The 18,885-nt window shown below is 38.9% G+C and overlaps 1 protein-coding gene across 1 annotated transcript; it reads left to right on the top strand.

The window, feature by feature from the left end:
• The first annotated feature begins 1,473 nt into the window (after window positions 1-1,473).
• Window positions 1,474-18,277, top strand: ENO4 (enolase 4). Its single transcript, XM_041461494.1, has 14 exons — window positions 1,474-1,483; window positions 1,682-1,812; window positions 3,022-3,212; window positions 4,008-4,159; window positions 5,800-5,969; window positions 6,181-6,312; window positions 7,691-7,756; window positions 8,415-8,462; window positions 10,280-10,444; window positions 12,175-12,300; window positions 14,517-14,712; window positions 15,656-15,722; window positions 16,267-16,385; window positions 18,189-18,277. Exons 1-14 carry the CDS (start codon window positions 1,474-1,476, stop codon window positions 18,275-18,277), a joined length of 1,662 nt encoding a protein of 553 aa, XP_041317428.1.
• The last annotated feature ends 608 nt before the right edge of the window (window positions 18,278-18,885 follow it).

The raw sequence follows: 18,885 nt of genomic DNA, 5'->3' as shown, positions 1-18,885 counted from the left end.
GCGGGCGCTTTGCAGCGTCATCTTCACCAGACATTTCCCAAACCACAGCCTGTCCCTCTTTTCAGGACCACAATCTTACAGAGTTTTGCTGCTCGGACGCTTTTAAAACCGAGGAGCGCTTGGTCGGGGCGTCCTGACTCGCAAGGCGGTGACCGGGCTCTGAGGGAAGTGCGAGCACCACGCGGCACCGAGGAACCCAACCGGGCCAAACCGAGCCAGCTCTGCCCCCAACTCGGGGTGTTCCGTGAGGGAGCAGCGCCTCAGGAACGTGAGGCCCGGGCAGAGCGCCCGGAGGTGCCGCTGGCCCGCCCTGGAGCTGGCGGAGAGCGGGGAAAGGGGCGGGCGCTCCCCGGCTCCGTTGCCCGGCAGCGGCCGCGGCCCCGCGATGGAGGCGGGCGAGCGGCGGCGGCTGCGGCGGGAGGCGGCTGAGTATTACCGAGGGCACCGGGTGCCGGAGCGGATGGAGGACGCGCTGAACGCCCTGTTCCCGCTGCACCCCGAGGATCTCTACGGGGAGCTGGTAGCGCGGGGCGGGGAAGCAGCCGGGCGGGGAGCGGAGCGGCCTCTCCTGGCCCCGCGGAGGGGCCGTGTGGGTGCCCGCCGTGCCCGTGCCCCCTCCCGGCCCTTGCCCTCAGCCAGGGGGTGCAGCGAGGAGCTCGGCGTGGTGACAGTTCAGTGGTTTGTCCCTGGCCCGGGCAAGCATTGCCGTGGCTCTGTGTTTGCGGCCCGTGGCTGCTGGGTGCTGTGCTAGTACGTGTCTGCAGCAGCCGGGCTTCTTGTCCTCTGCTGGTTGCTTGTTTCGACACAAAAACAGAGTAGTCCAGAGATGGACTGGTGTTTGTCCCTAACAAAACGCTGCTCAGCAGAGATGACTCCCGGGTGACAAGAGACTGGGTGCTGTTCACACTGCAGCTGCTCGTGAAAGGCAAATGGGCCCCCGTGGAAGGGTCAAGAACAGACCAATTTTATCTGTTCCCACTTGGCAAAGTACTGTTGACAGTAATCATAATGAAACTTCAATTAATGGTGGAATTGCCAATACTAGAATAGTGAGCAGCTCTTGGAAAAAAAAGATTTCTAGTATGGTCTTAGATGGGAGAGTGGCTGTGGAATGGAAATACTTCGTTCCATCTTCCTTCTTCCATTTGTTTCCCATCTCCAAGTGTTTTGCCATCATCAGTGGAAGGGACTGGAACTGGTAACACCTTTCTTTGCTTTGCTTGGTAGCTGCCGTGTTCCTCTTCTTCATGGCCCAAAGTGTTTTGTACTTTTCCTGTTTGGTAACCTGTGGTTTGGTGACTCTCCAATTAAATAATGAACTCTCCAGATTAAATAATGAAACTAGTAAGGAAGTATGTAGAAACCTCAGGTAAAAATGCAATCCTTTTTCTAAACCAACATTAGTGTTTATTAACTACGAACACAGACCCAAATGTATTGAGTTATGATAGTTCATCAGGCCCAATAAAGATCATGTTGGAAGAAGAATGGTTTCCACTTTCTCACAGGGCTCAAAGCTTGCTGGAACATACAAATCATAGAATGATTGATAGAATATGCTGGGTTGGAAGAGACCCGTAATGGATTTGTTTAGTGGTGGATTTGATTAGTGGAATTTCATGGAATAAAAGCATCATTGCCTGGAAATTGACTTGTAATTGAGTTCTTTCTCTTTCATTTAAGGCTAACTACTTTTCTAAATTTTCAAAAGCTCCTGTAATGTGCAAATTAGTTGGAAGAAAAGTTCTTGATGGAGTTGGTCAGCCAACATTAGAAGTGGAAATATACTGTACAGTTAAAAACTATGAGAAGGTATGAGCTACTTCTTCTTGTTTTATTTATTTTACTAGGACAATATCTGAGAGAGGTACTATTCTTCTCACATCCCAAGGAATGTTTTATTTTCTATCTTTTGGACAAGACATAAATCCCAGTTGAATGTTGTAACTTGGAAAAAAAGGTGTAGTGAAAAGTTAGACAGTGGCAGCAGCTATGAAAGCTTTCTTTTCCAGGAATTAGACAGTAATTTGTGAGTGAGACCTGATAGTTTATCTCTGTATGTTAATTTATTTTTCCTATCTTAATGATCATGTAGGTTTTCCTTACACCCCATACTAACCTTATATGTTCACTTTCATTTCACCTTTTTCTTTAATTTTCAGATCTTTATATTTCTCTTTGTGTGACACTTTCAGAAAAATACAGTACAGCTGGAAAACAGTATAGATAAAGGCACTTCTTTTACACTGAGCTAATAGGTTGATGTGGGTGACAGTAAAGTCAAACATACCCATTTAGCACCTGCAGTGCAGAATTGATGGCTCATCTCTTCCCCAACCTGAAATATTCAAACTACATCTTTGCAGCTCTAGCTATTGTGGAGTAATTATTTCTACTTTCCCTCAGTTGAACTCTGGTTCACTTAATTCTTGAATTACGTGTAACCTCATAGATATTCACAGAGTATAAAGTTAATACTGTTAATGCAGGCAACTGTGCGAAATTTGTAAATTATGTCTTCCTTTAAGTGAATTTTATTAATACCATTTGTTGTTCATCAGTACAGAAAGATAGGTTTGAATTATCTAAGTAAGACAAAAGTAATTGATCATGAGGGATGGCATTAAGCATGAATGCTGATGAATCATGGTACAAGAGGCTACCAACAGCTGCAGTAAAAGGTGTCCTAATGACTGTATGGTCCTTAAAATAACTCCATTCTGTTCTGATAGCATAAGGCAGATCTGTCAGAGGGGTTTTGCCAATGTAGTTATAATTTTAGGTCAAAAAGCTTGAATAATGTCTGCAATTACCAAAGTATAAGAGCTTAAAAAGAAGGATGAGAAAAGGCAAGTGGAGCAAATAGATTTGGAGATATGTACTTGTAGAGTTGGTAAGGACATACCTCTTAGTCTTTCAAATGACATTTCCACGTTAGAAATTAAAATAGTGTTTTAACCCTTTTACATTGTTTTGGTGAGGTTTTCTTGTTTTGTTTTGGTTGTTTTTTTTTTCCCCCAGAGGATTTGTTCCACTGTAATGGCTACTCATTCTCAAATACCTGAAAATGTTTTACCTGAAGCAATTGAAGCTGATGAGAAAGAAAGAAATGACTCTGTTCTTACTGCTGTGGAATGGGTCAGTGAATCACTGAACACAATGTTAAGGGACTTGGACCCTACTGACCAGTGTCAAGCTGATAAGATTCTTGGGTAGGTCTTGCATATTATGAAAATTATTGCATTTGAATATTCGAAATATTTTCAGGATACAAGGTCTGTCTCAGACCCATTTCACTACATTATTGCCTGCTTTTCATAATTATGATATAAAAAGCATGCTGATTTGGGCTGCAACACTGAACACAGGCTGTAGCAAACAGACCTAATTGCCTTCCAGGTGGACTAGATTTAGGAAAACCTTGATAAAGGGAATAAGGACTCAGTTGGAAAGTGAGTCTAAGTAAGATTTTAATGCATTGTTTACACTGCTTTATACATCTCACATACTCAGTTTGCCTGAATTGGCTTTCTGTGACCCATGGGTGAAGATTTCACTTGATGCATGTAATTGAAATTCAGCCACCTCTGAGTTTGCAGCCACACAATAGCCAGTGTACAACTCACCTACTGTCTTAACCTAGGCCAGGCTGATGGATGAAGTTATGACAGGATCTGTTACTACCCATGCAGAGGAAATAAATCCTTCATGCTCAAGCTGTCTGCTCAGAGCTGACTTTCAAACCAGAGTGATTTATAAAGCTTGTACCAAGGTTTGAGATCATTGTGATCCTTTTTGTTTAATCAGTGATGCAGATGACTGCCAATAAAGAATGAGATGATAAATTTATGGACTTCTCCAGCTTCACACAGGAAATCTATGGCAGTAGCTCAAACACAAGCACTTAACCTACCTCCTAGCATGTTCTTTAGCCTGCATCACATCTGTCTATTTGTCACATGTCTAACAAAATTTTGACACAGTAATTTTTATGCATCCTCCCTCAGTGAATACTTTGCAAACAAGAAAGAAGAAAAAAAGGAAATTGAAAGGCAAGAAAAAGAAAAACAAGAGAAAGAAGAAGCAGAAAAAGTCACTACTTCCCCTGCTTCGTGCCGTTCAGCTTCAACACCTAAGCAAAAAAAGGGACGAAAATCAGGTTTTACTTTATTTCATTTTAATATTTTCTGCAATACATTGATATTGAAAAAGGTCCTAAACAACACCTTGTCTCATGTTCAAAGGATTTGGTTATTCTCTCCTGACCTTTTTGATCACAGCAGTTTCTGCAGTAAAATGAGGGAGGGGAAAATACAGTTTCCTCATCATTCACATGCATTGGTTGAACAGTTTCTGCCTTTGTTTTACTGTTGGTTTAGACAGGAGGTTATTATTCTTCAGAGTGAGGAATAAGAATGGAGGAGGATGCAAATGAAGAATGAAAATGAAAATGATAAGGAAAGAAAAGGAAATCACAGAACTGAGTAGTAAAAAGGAAATAGAATTAAGATAGAAGATGAAAACAATTGAAAGAGGAAGGAAAGTTTCCTTCTAACACTGAGAAAATGAGAAAATACAGAGAAAAGTAAAAGAGAATGAAAGAAGAGTGTGAGATGAGAGTGAGGGGTAGTATAGAGTAAAAGGAAGTAAGCAAACATCCTACTAGAGGAAAAAGGAAAAATTGGTGTAAGGCTAGAAAAACAAGGTAAGAATACACAGCCAAAACCAAACAACCCAAAGAAAAAACCACCATATGTTACCTCCATCTATACATTAAACTCAGACAAAAAAGGGTTGTTGTCATTTGTTGGAAGGGCAGAAATTTTTGGCAAATTATTATTTCTTTCCAGTTTAGTTGCAACTGTCACATACTGTCAGTAAAATACTTCCCACTTCATAGGTTGGATGTGTGCACAGCAAGTTCACCTTTCACCTGAAATTTAACTTCTGCAGTTGTCAGGTCTATCCAGATAGCATCGAGGTGTACGTGATATTTGAGTCAAGCTTCTGCTGATACATCTATTATGTGTTTTCACTAATTGTGGCATTGACTGTAATATTATTGTTAGACTCAGTGCCTGACTATTTGGAGCCAGTATCAAACAGTCCCCAAGGCAGTGGTTCTTAGGAATCAGATCACTTACTGCAGCTTCAGCAGGTGCTCCCTCTAAGTGCTCATGTAAGCACTATAGACAATAAATATGGTAGTGGGAACTGCTTGGTTTAAAGCATTTTGAACAAAGTTATTGTATCTGAAAGGGAAATAAATTCTTATGAAAATTTAATGTGTAATATTTAAAAGACTGTTTTCTCTTTGGGAATTCCAATTGTAATAGGCCTGAATTTTTTCTCACAGTCATTACTAGAAGAAATCAAGTGTTTGTGCTCCCAGTCAGGTTATAATGTAATCTGCCATTTTTTAATGCAAAATCTGAGCATTTAAGGGGGACAATCAAGAAGACTGATAGCATGCTTTGGAAAGGAACATGAAAAATGCTATAATGTTATTGGATTCAAACACAGATAAATAAAAATACATATTTAATTGGCTGAAAGATCTCCAAAAGAAACAGACCTGAAATACATTTGAAACCAGAGTGAGGACAGGTACTCTTCTTACTTGTAAGGTCATTCCATATATAACAGCTGACAAAATTAAGTTTTTAAAAAATAAATCATTAGTTTTCGTGCATTGAGTACACACTGAAATGACAGTACCATATTTACTCACATAACTCTGATCCACAATCATATATTTAGAACCAAGGAAATGTTTAGCTACTACTCTCTGTGTTGCAGGAAAGAAGGTGTCAGAGGGAGGGAATACCATCCCAGCTGCAGAACCTGCTGAGCCAGTGCTGTGTGGCAGCTTGGCCATTGGGGGAGCATCACTTGCCGTAGCAAAGGCTGGGGCCACCATTAGCTGTGTGCCACTGTACTTACATGCTGCACAGCTGAAACACAATCAGGTACGTGTGCCTTTGGTCGTTTGGTTTATTTTGTCCCAGTTATCATAATTACTGCAGCCAGTTGTGACTGTTAATAAATTTGCCTCATAGAATATAGCCTTAACACCACGGCCTGTGTTTGCAGTTTTTTAACCTTGTACCATAACTAAAATATATAAGAAATTATTCTGATTTTTACATTTTTATTTTCAACTGGCACTCCCAATTGCAGGAGTCACCTAAAGAAATTACTCTACCACTCCCAATGGTTACTGTGTTGAACTGTGAAAAAAATTCACCTACGAAACTGAAATTAGTCAAAGAAGTTATGCTTATACCACCAGTTGAGTTATCACTCCAGCAGGTACTGTTTCCTTTTTTAATAAAGGTATTCTATAGACATCATGCTAACTACATATGTACATAAGTATATAGGTGTTTTCAATATAGTTCTTACAAACTATATTTTTCATTTTTTGTTAGCTTACAAAGCCAAAGTTTTAACAGATGTTGGTGCAGAATTCTATCACTAATAACATTAAGTAAAAAGATGATTTAAAAGAAGAACCATTAAGATTTAAGTTAAAAATGGATGTTTGTGTAGAGGAAAAATCAGTGCATTGAAGATGTCAAGGAATTGTGTTACACAATAATAGATTTTGCATTAGTAGATTATAATTACCAGTTGTTTGATATGGCATACAAAACAACCCATAACAATTTCACAGGAAAGCATTAAATATTTGGGAATAAGTTGCTTTAAAATGAAATTGTGACACTAGAAGGGAATACAAAGAGCAAGAAGGATGGGTGAGACAGATGGGATCAGCCCTCTTTTTGTTTGGCCGTGTGTTGCATTAAAGGATGTATCTTCACAAGATGCCTCCATTAGGGCTGTGATTTCTACTTTGTGTGCTGCTGACCTGAACAAATAGCTGAGCTTGATTCTTTCTTTTTGCTTTTCCTTTAACTTTTCTGGATTGTCCCCCAGAGCTGTTAACAAGGTCCCTAATTCTGCCCCATTCAAAGCCAGGATGCCTCCCAGTGCCCATGGGAGAGGAGGAAGGGGTTTGCTGCAGAGCAGAACTCGAAGCTGTTTGTCCTGTGTTGTTGCCAGCTGTGACTGACTTCTGCCCCCTAAAGTACTCCTTTACTGGCACAGTTTGAGAAAATCTGAAATGTCCTTTACACAGTTCACACTAATAACATTTACTAGCTCAGCTGAAAAGGAAAAGGAGCCTTGCATTAAAAGCCATGAATTAATTTAATTGGAGTGTTCCCCAATGTTTAAAATCAAGACAGTGATTTTTTTTCTTTTCCCCTGCTTCTTGGAAGTATTCTGAAAGTAAATGCACTCAGTCTTGTCAGAGTTTAGGAAGTTTTAGGCAGAGTCACAGTTGGGAACAGGGATTATCACCTTCCCACTTCTTAGATATAAATGCAGACCCTGATGTTTTTTACTAGTTAGATATCTGAAGGGCTACTTTTGGGGAGGAGACCACTTTCCTTGACATTCCATAATCAAATATTCCTGCTCATTCCACTGCTACTAATCCTTTATTATTGGACATGACAGCATTGTGTGGATGGAGAGATTGTGTTAAGGAGTCTGTAATGATTTGGGCTTTTTTGAAGACTTTATATTAAAATTTGCATTTAGAATAAATGTCTCTCTTCTGATTTAAGCTGCTAAAATGAATTAATATAACTTTTCTTTGAATATTACTGTTATTTAATTTCAGGGCATAGAAAGAGTTCTGGAAATTCAGAAAGAAATGACAAGAAAGTCGGAGTCTCCAGTCAAAACGGTACAAAAAAAATGTGTTCCTACAGTGAGATGTACTTCATTTGATCTTTTACTACCCTTGTCCTTTCAAACATCCACATGGAACAGTTAGCCTGTTACAGACTCGTGACACAGAACAGAGGATGTGTTTCTCTGACAGATGGATAAAACATTGGCCATTTGGTGATACTAAATCAGAAAATTTAGAACAAATCATTGTTCTAAGCATAAGGCTTTCTGTTAACCTGAAGAAATATACTGGGAGTGAATGGTATCAGAAGGCATATACAATATATGCTACACCTCCCACACAGAACATATTTTATTCCAGGTACTATTACTGTAGCAGTAAATCAGTCTCAGTGTGTGCCTGTGCTTTTTGGAAAGCAGTGTTGTTGTGTTTCTCCAAGTACAGAGTCTAGATTCTCATTTTGGAGATCCCCTGTATTTTTGATGGGCTGGGTGAGAATGTCTTGAAAAACAAATGATGGTTGGACAGATGTCCACATAGAAATAAACATTTTAAATTAGTAACCAGCACAAAATAAAACTATTAAACTATTAAATAAAGCTATTTCCTAACTGAAATATTTGGTTTCTTTTGAGCAAAATTCAGTCAATTCTTTTCTTTTCTTTTCTTTTTCCATGGCTTTGATTTCTATCTTCTTTCATGCCAACAGCCTGGTTCACGAGCAGACAGTAGGAAAGGAAAAGCACAAAAGGCTCCGGTAAGAAAAGAGATTTTTACTCTCAGCCTTCAACAAGGTATTAACAGCAGCAGGGAACTTAAAATGTTCTTAAGAAAGGAAGCATTAATCCACATCACCATTTTGGAAAGGTCAAGGCAAGACTTAAATATTCCAAATGCTCATATTTTACATAATAATTTAAATTCTTCTGACTGTACCTTCCCTTTGGGGGCAGTAGATGAAATAGGGGTAAAATTTCTGGGATCTTATAATTTTTCTCAGATAGAAATCCTAGTAATTTATCCAAATGAGCATTTTGCAGGCCTGTAGCACCAGCAGAGAACTTTTGGTTGTGTAGAACCATAAAACTGCTACCTGTAAGATTTGTGGATTGTGCAGTTTCCCAACCCTGGGAACATCACTCCTCTGTATCCTCTGCATTCAGTGCCCAGGTCCAGTCTGAGGTTATAGATAATGGCAGATACAAGCCAGTAGCTAAAGGGCAGCACTCACAGTATTGCACAGGACATTATTTTATATGGCTCAAATGATCTTTTTTATCCCTTCAAAACTGGTAGTTTGTTGATGAGTTTTCCAAATAGTGGGATGGAAATGCCATGCAGGTTTTGCTCTTCATTCTGAGATGAGTTAAATATTATCAGGTGAGAGTCATTACTGTTGTGAAGTATAAAACAGAAAGGACCAACAAAAGCCTTCCTATTTTATTGTTGCTAAAACAACGTAAAAACTCATCATCATGAAGATGCTGGCCAATGTTTTCCTGGTGGGTAGTTTCCATATCAGTACCACAATATGTACTGCAATCATAAGGTAGAATATTTCTGCAAGATATACACAAGGAAACTATTCATTAGATTCTCTGAAAAAAATTCAATTTATTTCAGTAGGAGAAAACTAAAGGAGACAGTCGTGAAACTGAATTTAAAATTGATAAAGGCACCATGTTTGAATTTTTTTGTGAGGGGATAAAAAGGAGAAATTACAAAGTAGGCAGTGAAGAAGAACTTATTTGGTTAAGGAAATAAAAACTAAACAGAGAAAAATGTTTATATACACAATGCTTTTAATAGAATGTAAAAAGACATCTTGAAAACCACATGAAACTGAAGATTTAATCTCTATCTGAAGTGTAGGAAGACTGCAGCATTTTTTTGCTGTCTGTTGCTGCATCTTTATAATCCAAAATTCCCAGACTTTAAAGTTAAAAATCACCGTTTGGAAAACCTACAGAAAACTGACGACAGAAGGAAATACATGAAATATTTGCTCAATACTTACAAATGTGGCTGATGTCCAGAAGTACTGTCCCTAAGAAGCAGAAAACTGTGTGCAGCTGGGCTGGGGTATTTCCCCTCTGTGAAATTTGCTCCTTCTAGAAGTCTTGGGAGATTCTTGAAGTTTCTTGAACACTCCCCAGAATGTTGTAGTTGAGGATTAATGAGTAAATCAATGATGTAGTTGAGGATTAATGAGTAAAAGCTATTTAAAGGGGGAGGATATGTTCTTGTGGCAAAGGGTTGGTCCATAGCACTACAGCATTTATGGCAACCCTGTGGTTGTTAAGAGTGCCTTTATATAATTTTTTTAACCAGTGCTAGCCATACATGACTGAGATCATGACTAGACATATTTCCAAGGACTGTTGCTCTCTGCTCATTAGCACTTGATAATCCCTCTTTCCTAGAGAATTGTCTTTAAAGCTGCTAAGGAGATTTGTGAGAACAAATCTATAATTTGATGACTAAATGCATACTGAAGTGACAATGAAAAAAAGCTCATAAATATGTATAATACATATATGTGTAAATAAAGTGGATATTTTGTTTTGCTTTCAGCCACCATCCTTAAGAATATCACACTTAGGCTGCGTGACAACAGGATATGATAGTCTAGAACAACTGCTGCTCCAAATGCAAACAGCTTGCAACAATATAGGTCTGGAGCTGGGAAAAGACATGTATTTAGCAATAAATTGTGCTGCTCATGAATTAATGGATTACGTAAGTTATTCTTCAATTTCTATTTTCTTGGGGTTTAAAATAAATGTAGCTGTTAGTTAACATTATTATTATGTTGTAGACTCACCTACAAGCTCCTAACTCCCCTTTTTTAAGGTAGCAATCAAGCAAACAGAAAGAATTATCTCTGCATTTATAAATTCTGGCTGGATCTGCTTGTCTTTCCATTATATTAAGATACATCTCTTGTTTTCTTCAAACTATCCTAACATTTGCTTGTATTTTTCCTATGGTATATTTATACACAAATTAGTGCCCATCTCATTGTGTATCAACATTAGTTTTTTAATACCAGTTTTTTAATGTTTTTATTTGACAAAATATATTTATCTCCTGGCAAAGTCTTACAGTTCTTGCCCCTGATTCCAAGATCAATCAGGTTTTTCTCTAAGCAGAAAAAGGAACTTCCAATTCCATTTGGTACCTCGTGAGCTTTTGTGTGTTTGGGTGTTCTGTAGTGCCAAAGCTTCCATTACCAATATCTTTTGTGGAAGCAGTTGCTTTCCTGGCTGTGATATCTGTGTCCTATACCAGAATGTGCAAAATCTTAACCACTGAATTACCAACAATGCTGTAACTTTCTCTTACTGAACTGTCAAAGCCACTAAAGCAGTGGATATCCTGGCACAGTTTCACAGTGTGCTCTTAAAATTCCTCCCAGGCTGCAGTTTGTGCTTCCCAAAATGATGAGAATGGTTTCCAATGAGTCTATTTTATTTTTTTTTTTTTATTTTTCCTATGGTATATTTATACACAAATTAGTGCCCATCTCATTGTGTATCAACATTAGTTCATCAACATTAGTTTTTTAATGTTTTTATTTGACAAAATATATTTATCTCCTGGCAAAGTCTTACAGTTCTTGCCCCTGATTCCAAGATCAATCAGGTTTTTCTCTAAGCAGAAAAAGGAACTTCCAATTCCATTTGGTACCTCGTGAGCTTTTGTGTGTTTGGGTGTTCTGTAGTGCCAAAGCTTCCATTACCAATATCTTTTGTGGAAGCAGTTGCTTTCCTGGCTGTGATATCTGTGTCCTATACCAGAATGTGCAAAATCTTAACCACTGAATTACCAACAATGCTGTAACTTTCTCTTACTGAACTGTCAAAGCCACTAAAGCAGTGGATATCCTGGCACAGTTTCACAGTGTGCTCTTAAAATTCCTCCCAGGCTGCAGTTTGTGCTTCCCAAAATGATGAGAATGGTTTCCAATGAGTCTATTTTATTTTTTTTTTTTAAAGGGCAAAGAAGCAGGGAAAGGCAGTATCTTGGTTTTGAGCACTGAGGGTGCACTCCTTGCCCCAGCAATATTTTCTTCATGAAAATGAGGAGAAAAAAATCACTTTTTTTAAAAGAGAAAAATGAGATTTTTTTTTTCACACGAGATTCAATAAAAATACCAAATATTGCTAACTTCATGCTGCAATTTTGTCAAACTGGCAGCATTGCCTAGAAAAAGCTGAAATAGATCTCTCTTCCTTTGGCAGTGGCATTGTTCAGAGCCTTTGGCATGAGCCCCCTGGAACCCACAGAGTCATTTTAGGCAGAGTTTTCTGTAACAACGTGCTGACAGCTCAGACACAGGGTGAGGCAGATGAGTGAATGCCTCCTGATTGAAGCACACACAGCCCCTGCCTTTTCAGAGATGGGGACACTCTGCTTTTCAGGGCCCTGCTTTCCTTATCGTTCATGCTTTTTACTTTGCTTTCTAGGGTAAAGAAAAATACGAAATACTCACTGGAACATTCAAAAGTCCTGATGAAATGGTTGCCATGTATGTGGAAATGATTAAAAATTTTCCTTTTATTATTGCATTAATAGATCCCTTTAGAAAAGAGGTAAGATACCACAGTGCAGTCCTTTAAAAACTGGTGGTGCTGCTCAGTGGCGTATCACTGAGCTTTTCTCATTTTTACTAAACATAAAATACAAAGCTTCTGACTTTCAGGTTTTTAAGCACAAAAATATCACTAGAAAATGCATCTAACAATTTCTTTGAGTATATTTTACTGGCAATATCCAAATTTTTCAGTATTTTTTACATAATTTCTGATGGAAAATCCTGGCATTAACAGAATATGGTCAGTACACATACCTGAAAGAATTACAAGAATTTGCTCTTTTAAATCTGATTCTACTTGCTAAACCACTGTTATTTTGATTACATTTTCCTCTTTATGTAAACTATTCAAATTATAAGGTGAAATTGTAAAATGCAAGTGTATTACAAAAATTGATGTGTAATGCAATGTTATATTAGGCTGGAGAAGCAAACATTTGAACATTGTTGTATATTCAGACAAAGAAATACCAGAATATGTTATTGCTGCAGTTCTTTGTGATGGATATTTATAACCAAAGTCCTGTCACTGGCAACATTGCTCTGCAGAATTTTTCAAGTGGGAGTAAGACACCTCTGTGATCAAAGTTAGAGGAGTTAATTAGTGTGGCCAATCAACTACAACAATAAAGCACAATAATATTAAGCAGCTTATCAAGCTGTAGATGGATAAAAGAGATTGTATAACCTTAAATATTCACATTTATACATGAGGTTAAATTTCCATTTGTTAAAAAAAAGAATAAAAACTTAATTGCTGCAGAACCTACAGTTGTAGACTGAGATTCTGCAGTTGCACAACGTAATAGAAAATTTGCTCTTGGTGTCAAATTTCACTTTATCTTCTTAAGAATAAATACAGGGAGTTCATTTTCATGAACAAAACACAAAGACTGATTGAAGGGAGAAGCAACGTGATGTTGGCTCTGTGAATCTGCCCAGTGCCTGAATCAATAATTCTAAAACTGATGAACTGCAAAATCTATCTGATTTTGTCTTTAACTGGAACTTTAAAAGTTCATTTTTTGAATAGCTGTGTTTGTATTACCTCACTCTGGCTAGCCTTGCCTCCCTGTGTTGTTTCAGTCTGACTCCCTGAATTACCACATTCCAAAACACCAGGTCACTCCCCACTCCTGCCAGGGCTGCAAACTTCCTTGAGAATTCTTATGAAGGAAAATGTGTGCAAGATGAGAATCAGCAAGAGAATTACAGCACACAGTGAAGGGCAGTGGGGAACAGAGTTAAGGGAAATGCCTCTCCTCCTCCTCCCAAATCTCCAAGGTTTACCCATGCCACATCTTTGCCCCTGATAATTAGATCCTTGAGGATTAGTTCTGGTACCAATTCAATAATTCGTTGCCAGACACCAGATCACTTTGGTGTTAAAATTTAAACATTTGTTCAGGTGTCAGAAACTTCATTTTCTCTTATGCACAGGCTTGAAATCCATACAGGAATGGCACCTGATGTTGATTGCAAGTACATAAGTACAAAAAACTGATCTGCAGCCCAAGAATGGCAGAATTGTGAAATAGAGATGTTTTTAATGTGAGAACTTTGCATTCTGTGCATACAAAGCAAGCAAATTAATTCGTAAATTTCTTCTTTCAAATTCTTTACATATCCTTGTCCTTTATTTAGCCTGGACCATGTAGCATGTGGACAATGCATTAAAAAAAAAAAAGAAACAAAGACCCTGAAAAATGGAGCTTTGCAAGAAAAGAGAGCATTGTATTCTTATGTTCCCTATGGGTCCTGCCATTGAGTCTGTGTCTCCTGTTCATTATTTTATGTTCAAACAACTATGACACTTGAAATATTAACACAAAAATGAGTCATTTGAATAAAACAATAAAAAATTATTTTATGTTCCATCAAAGTGAAATAAATTTCAGTAGGGAAATCAAAATAGCAGACCCCTACACTTAATTTAATTTAAATCTTTTAATTATATTTTGTGCAAAGGGTGTTGATTAATTTCAGATTGAAATTTATGTTTTCTAGCAAAATCCTAAAACCCAAGGGAAATCCAAGTGGTATGTTTTTCTTAGGCAGACAGATTTAAAATACAGTATAAAATGTAGTATGTTTATATGAAGGGCATATTTAGGATTAAACCCAAATTATTATTTAATTTTTACCTCCTCAATTAGAGTTTTCATTCAGTTTAGTTTTTTAAACTCCAGTTGTTTGCGCAATTTGTTTGTGCAGGACAGAGAACAGTGGAGTAGCATCTGTTGTGCCCTTGGTTCCAAATGTTTCCTGATTGCTGAAGATGCTGCCACGCAGATTTCCAAACTCAAAAGCGACCAAAACATAAACATAGCAATGTGCAGTGGTGTTGTCCTAAAGTACATTAACCAAACCAAGGTGTCAGACCTCATAGAACTGACTGGAATTCTGGATGGTGAGTAGAGGGGGGAAAGGCTGAAACCAAACCAGACAAGCCACACCTGTAAATATTTCATGTTTTCATTTCATTATTCTAATTAAATAAATTCTAATTTAGAAGGCACTTGTCAGAAGAAACTGAAATTCAAGTTTTGATTCAAAAATCCCTTTCAAGGGGCTTAAAACAGCAATCAAGGCTTCAGCTACTGTCAGTTAATACACTGTGAATGTTTTGAATGTGTGTCCTTTGACACTGCAGCTAAGTGTCACACAGTTAGATATCAGAATTAAAGAAAATAAGAGAGATGTGATTAATTCATCTTAATTTTGAATAATTTTAGCATTAGTAATTTAAAAATTCAGACACATGTAAACTGTTTAAAAATGCATTTAGATAGATTGTTGTTTACCTATTATTGAGCCTTTGTGGTGAGTATTAAGAACCTGTGCAGCTTCATATGTAAGATTTCTCTTTGTATCAGATTTTCTTTATTCATTTTTATACCTAATGAATAGATGGACAAATTTAATATAGCTTAGTTTTTTTCTTCTTCCTTAAAACACCCAGAATTGCTGTATCTAAGTGAGTAAATAGCAACTAAAAGATTCCATTCAGTCAGGATGGTAAATTCTTTTTTGAATAGGAGAAAAATAATTACTGTAGTGAGGAACACATTTAAAATACATAGCACAGCCTGATCAGACAGATCAGTGAGAGGCAGAGACCAGGACAGGATGTTAAATGTTCCCTTCTCCATCTGAAAATAAAACAGAATGCTAATGTAGCAAATAGCAAATATTAGCACTACAGTTCACATTTTTATCAGGTGGGGTTTATTCATGTTTGTATTTAAGCTTGGATAGACCAAGGGTAAAAAAAGAATGAGAAGTCCAAACAATTTCTGTGTCAAATATCTAAAATACACCCTAATGAAGGTGTTCCCTCCTGTTGTATACAGGTCAAAGACATATTACCATATTAGGAAGTCCAGACAGAGAATCTTCAGATGAGAGCCTCGTGGATCTGGGAAGTATTGAAAGCTGTTCAATTGCAGAATTGCAAAAATACTGCTTTTAACATGTACTATTTTTTAAGGAGCAAGCCTTTTTGTGCTTGAGAAAGAAACATTTTACAAAATGGGCTTTTTCTAGGGGGTTGGGTTTTTTTCTCCCACAGAGAGTGGTTATTCTTTTGGGTTTAAAGAGAGCACACAGGAAATTTGCCAAAGCAGGGAGTATATTCAAAAGTGTGTATGATCCATTTGCTTGCATTAGTTTACAAAAAAACTGTGAGTTACTTACAACATTCCTGCATAGTAACAACATTTTAAGCAAATATCTTTAACACTACTATATTTAATCTTTTGCAAATAAAATTTCCCTTCATACGCCAGCGAAAATTACTGTTTGCATCCGGCAAATCTTTCACGGAGAGGTTTTATTTATTTCCCCGTTTTCCCCTGCGGAGAGACGAGGGTGTTCAGTTAGGCTTAGGATACCGTGTTTAATTTTTGGGAATGACTTCACTTGGCCGAGTGAGGAGTTTTACCACGGGCCCTCTCTCGTTGCAGGCTGTGGGCCTGGGTGCCAGGTTCCTCAAGTTGGGAGGTCTCTGCCGCGGAGAAAGGGTGGCCAAATACAACCGGCTGCTGGCTATAGAGGAGGAGCTGGCCGCGAATGGAGCGCCGCGTACGAGCTTCTTTCTTACTTTGTTTTCAGCCTGCCATGAATACGGGCACAAAGATTGGAGGGAGAATGATTGAAACTGCACCCCAGGAGGGAAGCGGAATCAAAAGGCTATAAATAAGGGCTGACAAAAAAAGCCTAGGATAGCACTTGCCACAATGTATATTGTTGTCCTAATGGATTATCTGTTTACTGAATGTTAAAATAGACCCCTTCTTGAGGAGTAGCCTACATTAAGCTTTTTTGCCAGAATTAATTGGTTGGAGTCTTGAAGCCCACGGTGCAAAAGGAACAAAACAAAAAAAACCCTGTGCATATAATGTGTCGAAAAGCTGCCAAAATGGAATTTTAGGCCAAATACCCCACCTCCCTCGAGGCCCGAAACATATATTGCTAACAAAACTTCATTTCACAACCCTCTTTTGTATGTTACATTTCCAGCAAAATGTGTTTGGAAGGCTACAATTGCGTGGGTAATCCTTAAATAAAACCCAAGAAAACCCCAAGCTGACGATGCACATTCAGCTTTAGCCACTTGTATGCATCTGCCTGCCTGTTTCAGGATCTGCATCTTCTTTTTACACTGTACCAAGGCACCGTTAAATGCTTAACAGTTCATTAGAGCCACTTCTCACTTGCTCAGGTATTAATCAAGCCAGAATAAAGACATGCAGTCCAAAGGGGACGCAGAGAGACAAGGAGAGGAAGAAAGGAAGGAAGGGGTTTGCAGGAATTGTATTATGCCTAAGAAAAGGAAACACGAAGTCGAATTAAGACATTTTACCCTCTTGTTTGTAATAATTTCCAGTGTTCTACACATAGGGTAGCAGCACTTGACATGCACACTATAGAACAAAGTTTTTAGTTGAAATTTTTTTAAAATTGAAAATATGTTGAGCTTTTTGAAATCTCCCCCTTGCTCGTAAATAACCATTGTAAAAAACAGAAACATAGATTTTTTTTTTTTTTTTGCTAATAAGTTTCACAGAATGCACTTTTCAAAAATAAGACAGATAATTCTAGAACGATGAATTTTAATGCCTCAGCAGTATCAATATATTGCCTCCTCAAATAGTATGGTCTAAGCAAAAGCTCTCGAGTCTGACAAATATGTAGACCTATATGTGATGAAATGAAACAGCAACAATCCCTGGCACCGTTAATCACTTGGCAGAAATAAGATCCAGCGGCTAAATGAAGAGCAGGGCAGCGGTGGGAGCAGGGCTGAGCTGCATGCCGAGCTCCATTTGCTGGCTGGGGCTGGGAATGCCCGGAGAGCCCGAGCAGGGCACTGCAGGTGCCTCACGGCTGCGAGGTGACTCTGGGCCTCAGGAATGTGTGAGGAGCCAGCTCCGGGCTCTGGAGCATCCACCCGGCTCTGGCATTGCCCGGCCCCGCGGCTGGGTGTTCAGAGCCGCCACAGCTCCGGGCCCTGCTCCCCCGGAGCGGGGAACAAGCAGGGAGCTGCCAGCTGCGGGATCAGCGCTGGGACAGGAGCTTACGGGCAGAGCCAGCTGATGGGAACCGGGCAGGGGCACCAGTGCAGGGGGAAAGCAGAAGGCAGCAAGGTGAGGTGATCGGTGAAGAAAGGAATGCAGTAAAAACCCCAGCTCAGGCTGCAGTGCACCATGTCCTGTAATCAAAGTGTTCTTCCTTTCTAAGGAAGGACCAGACTTTCAAAGGTGTGTCCAGTCTTGTGAGCATCATGTGGCATTTTCAAAACATCTGTGTGCACCAGAGAACATTACAACAAACCCCATTATAGCAAACATGAGCTGCTTTTTTTTTCTTTTTCTTCTATTTCAGGTAAAGCAAAACTTGAATTTGTTGATTTTGCTGAAGAATCACAGCCAGGACAACTTCCTGATGTGCTTCCTGTGCCAGAGCAGGATTAGTTTCCTCCACAGCCAGCCCTGCAGATTCACAGCCTGCCTGCTCAGCTCCCAGAGAACAGCACACTAACCTAGGCTGGCAACATTAACTTTGGGATAAATTTCTAAGAAAAAACATTTTACCAGGAGACTCACATATAACTATTCCTAAAACCATTTATTTTCGAGCAGTTGAGCCAAGTATCTCTAAGAGATTTCAAATACTGGCTTCTCTTCCCAGGGACCATTGCCTTCAGCTGAAACCAAATTAACTGAGCAGTGACTATAGTCTGAAAATACCACAGAATTCTGTGCTGCATTTACAAATTGACAAAACAAATACTGCTGTGTTAAGTCCAAAACTAAATGTTTGTTTTGAGAAAATCAGAATCTCCCTCCATACAAAGAGCAAGCTGTTGACAAACAGTAAAAAGAAAACCCAAACACAAACAGAACACCACATTTTACAAAAAAAACAAAGGCCTTGAGTGTTATGCTGCTCCATCCTCCCCACCCCCTCGGTGCTGCTCTGAGATCCAGCCTGCAAAGGGGATTTTGCTCCACTTGCAGCCCTCAAGACAAGTGCAAACCCCAAATGTTGGGCACAGAGCTGTGACTGGCACCAGCAGGAA

The sequence above is a fragment of the Pyrgilauda ruficollis genome, unplaced genomic scaffold (genome assembly GCF_017590135.1).
Source record: "Pyrgilauda ruficollis isolate IOZ18807 unplaced genomic scaffold, ASM1759013v1 scaffold15, whole genome shotgun sequence".
Lineage (NCBI taxonomy): Eukaryota > Metazoa > Chordata > Aves > Passeriformes > Passeridae > Pyrgilauda > Pyrgilauda ruficollis.
This window is presented reverse-complemented; position numbering and strand designations above follow the sequence as displayed.

Excerpts from the sequence above, each read along its gene's own strand:
- ENO4 (XM_041461494.1), top strand. Across the intron at positions 3,213-4,007 it reads CAAGCTGATAAGATTCTTGG|TGAATACTTTGCAAACAAGA; the intron begins GTAGGTCTTGCA and ends ATCCTCCCTCAG. Across the intron at positions 5,970-6,180 it reads CACAGCTGAAACACAATCAG|GAGTCACCTAAAGAAATTAC; the intron begins GTACGTGTGCCT and ends TCCCAATTGCAG.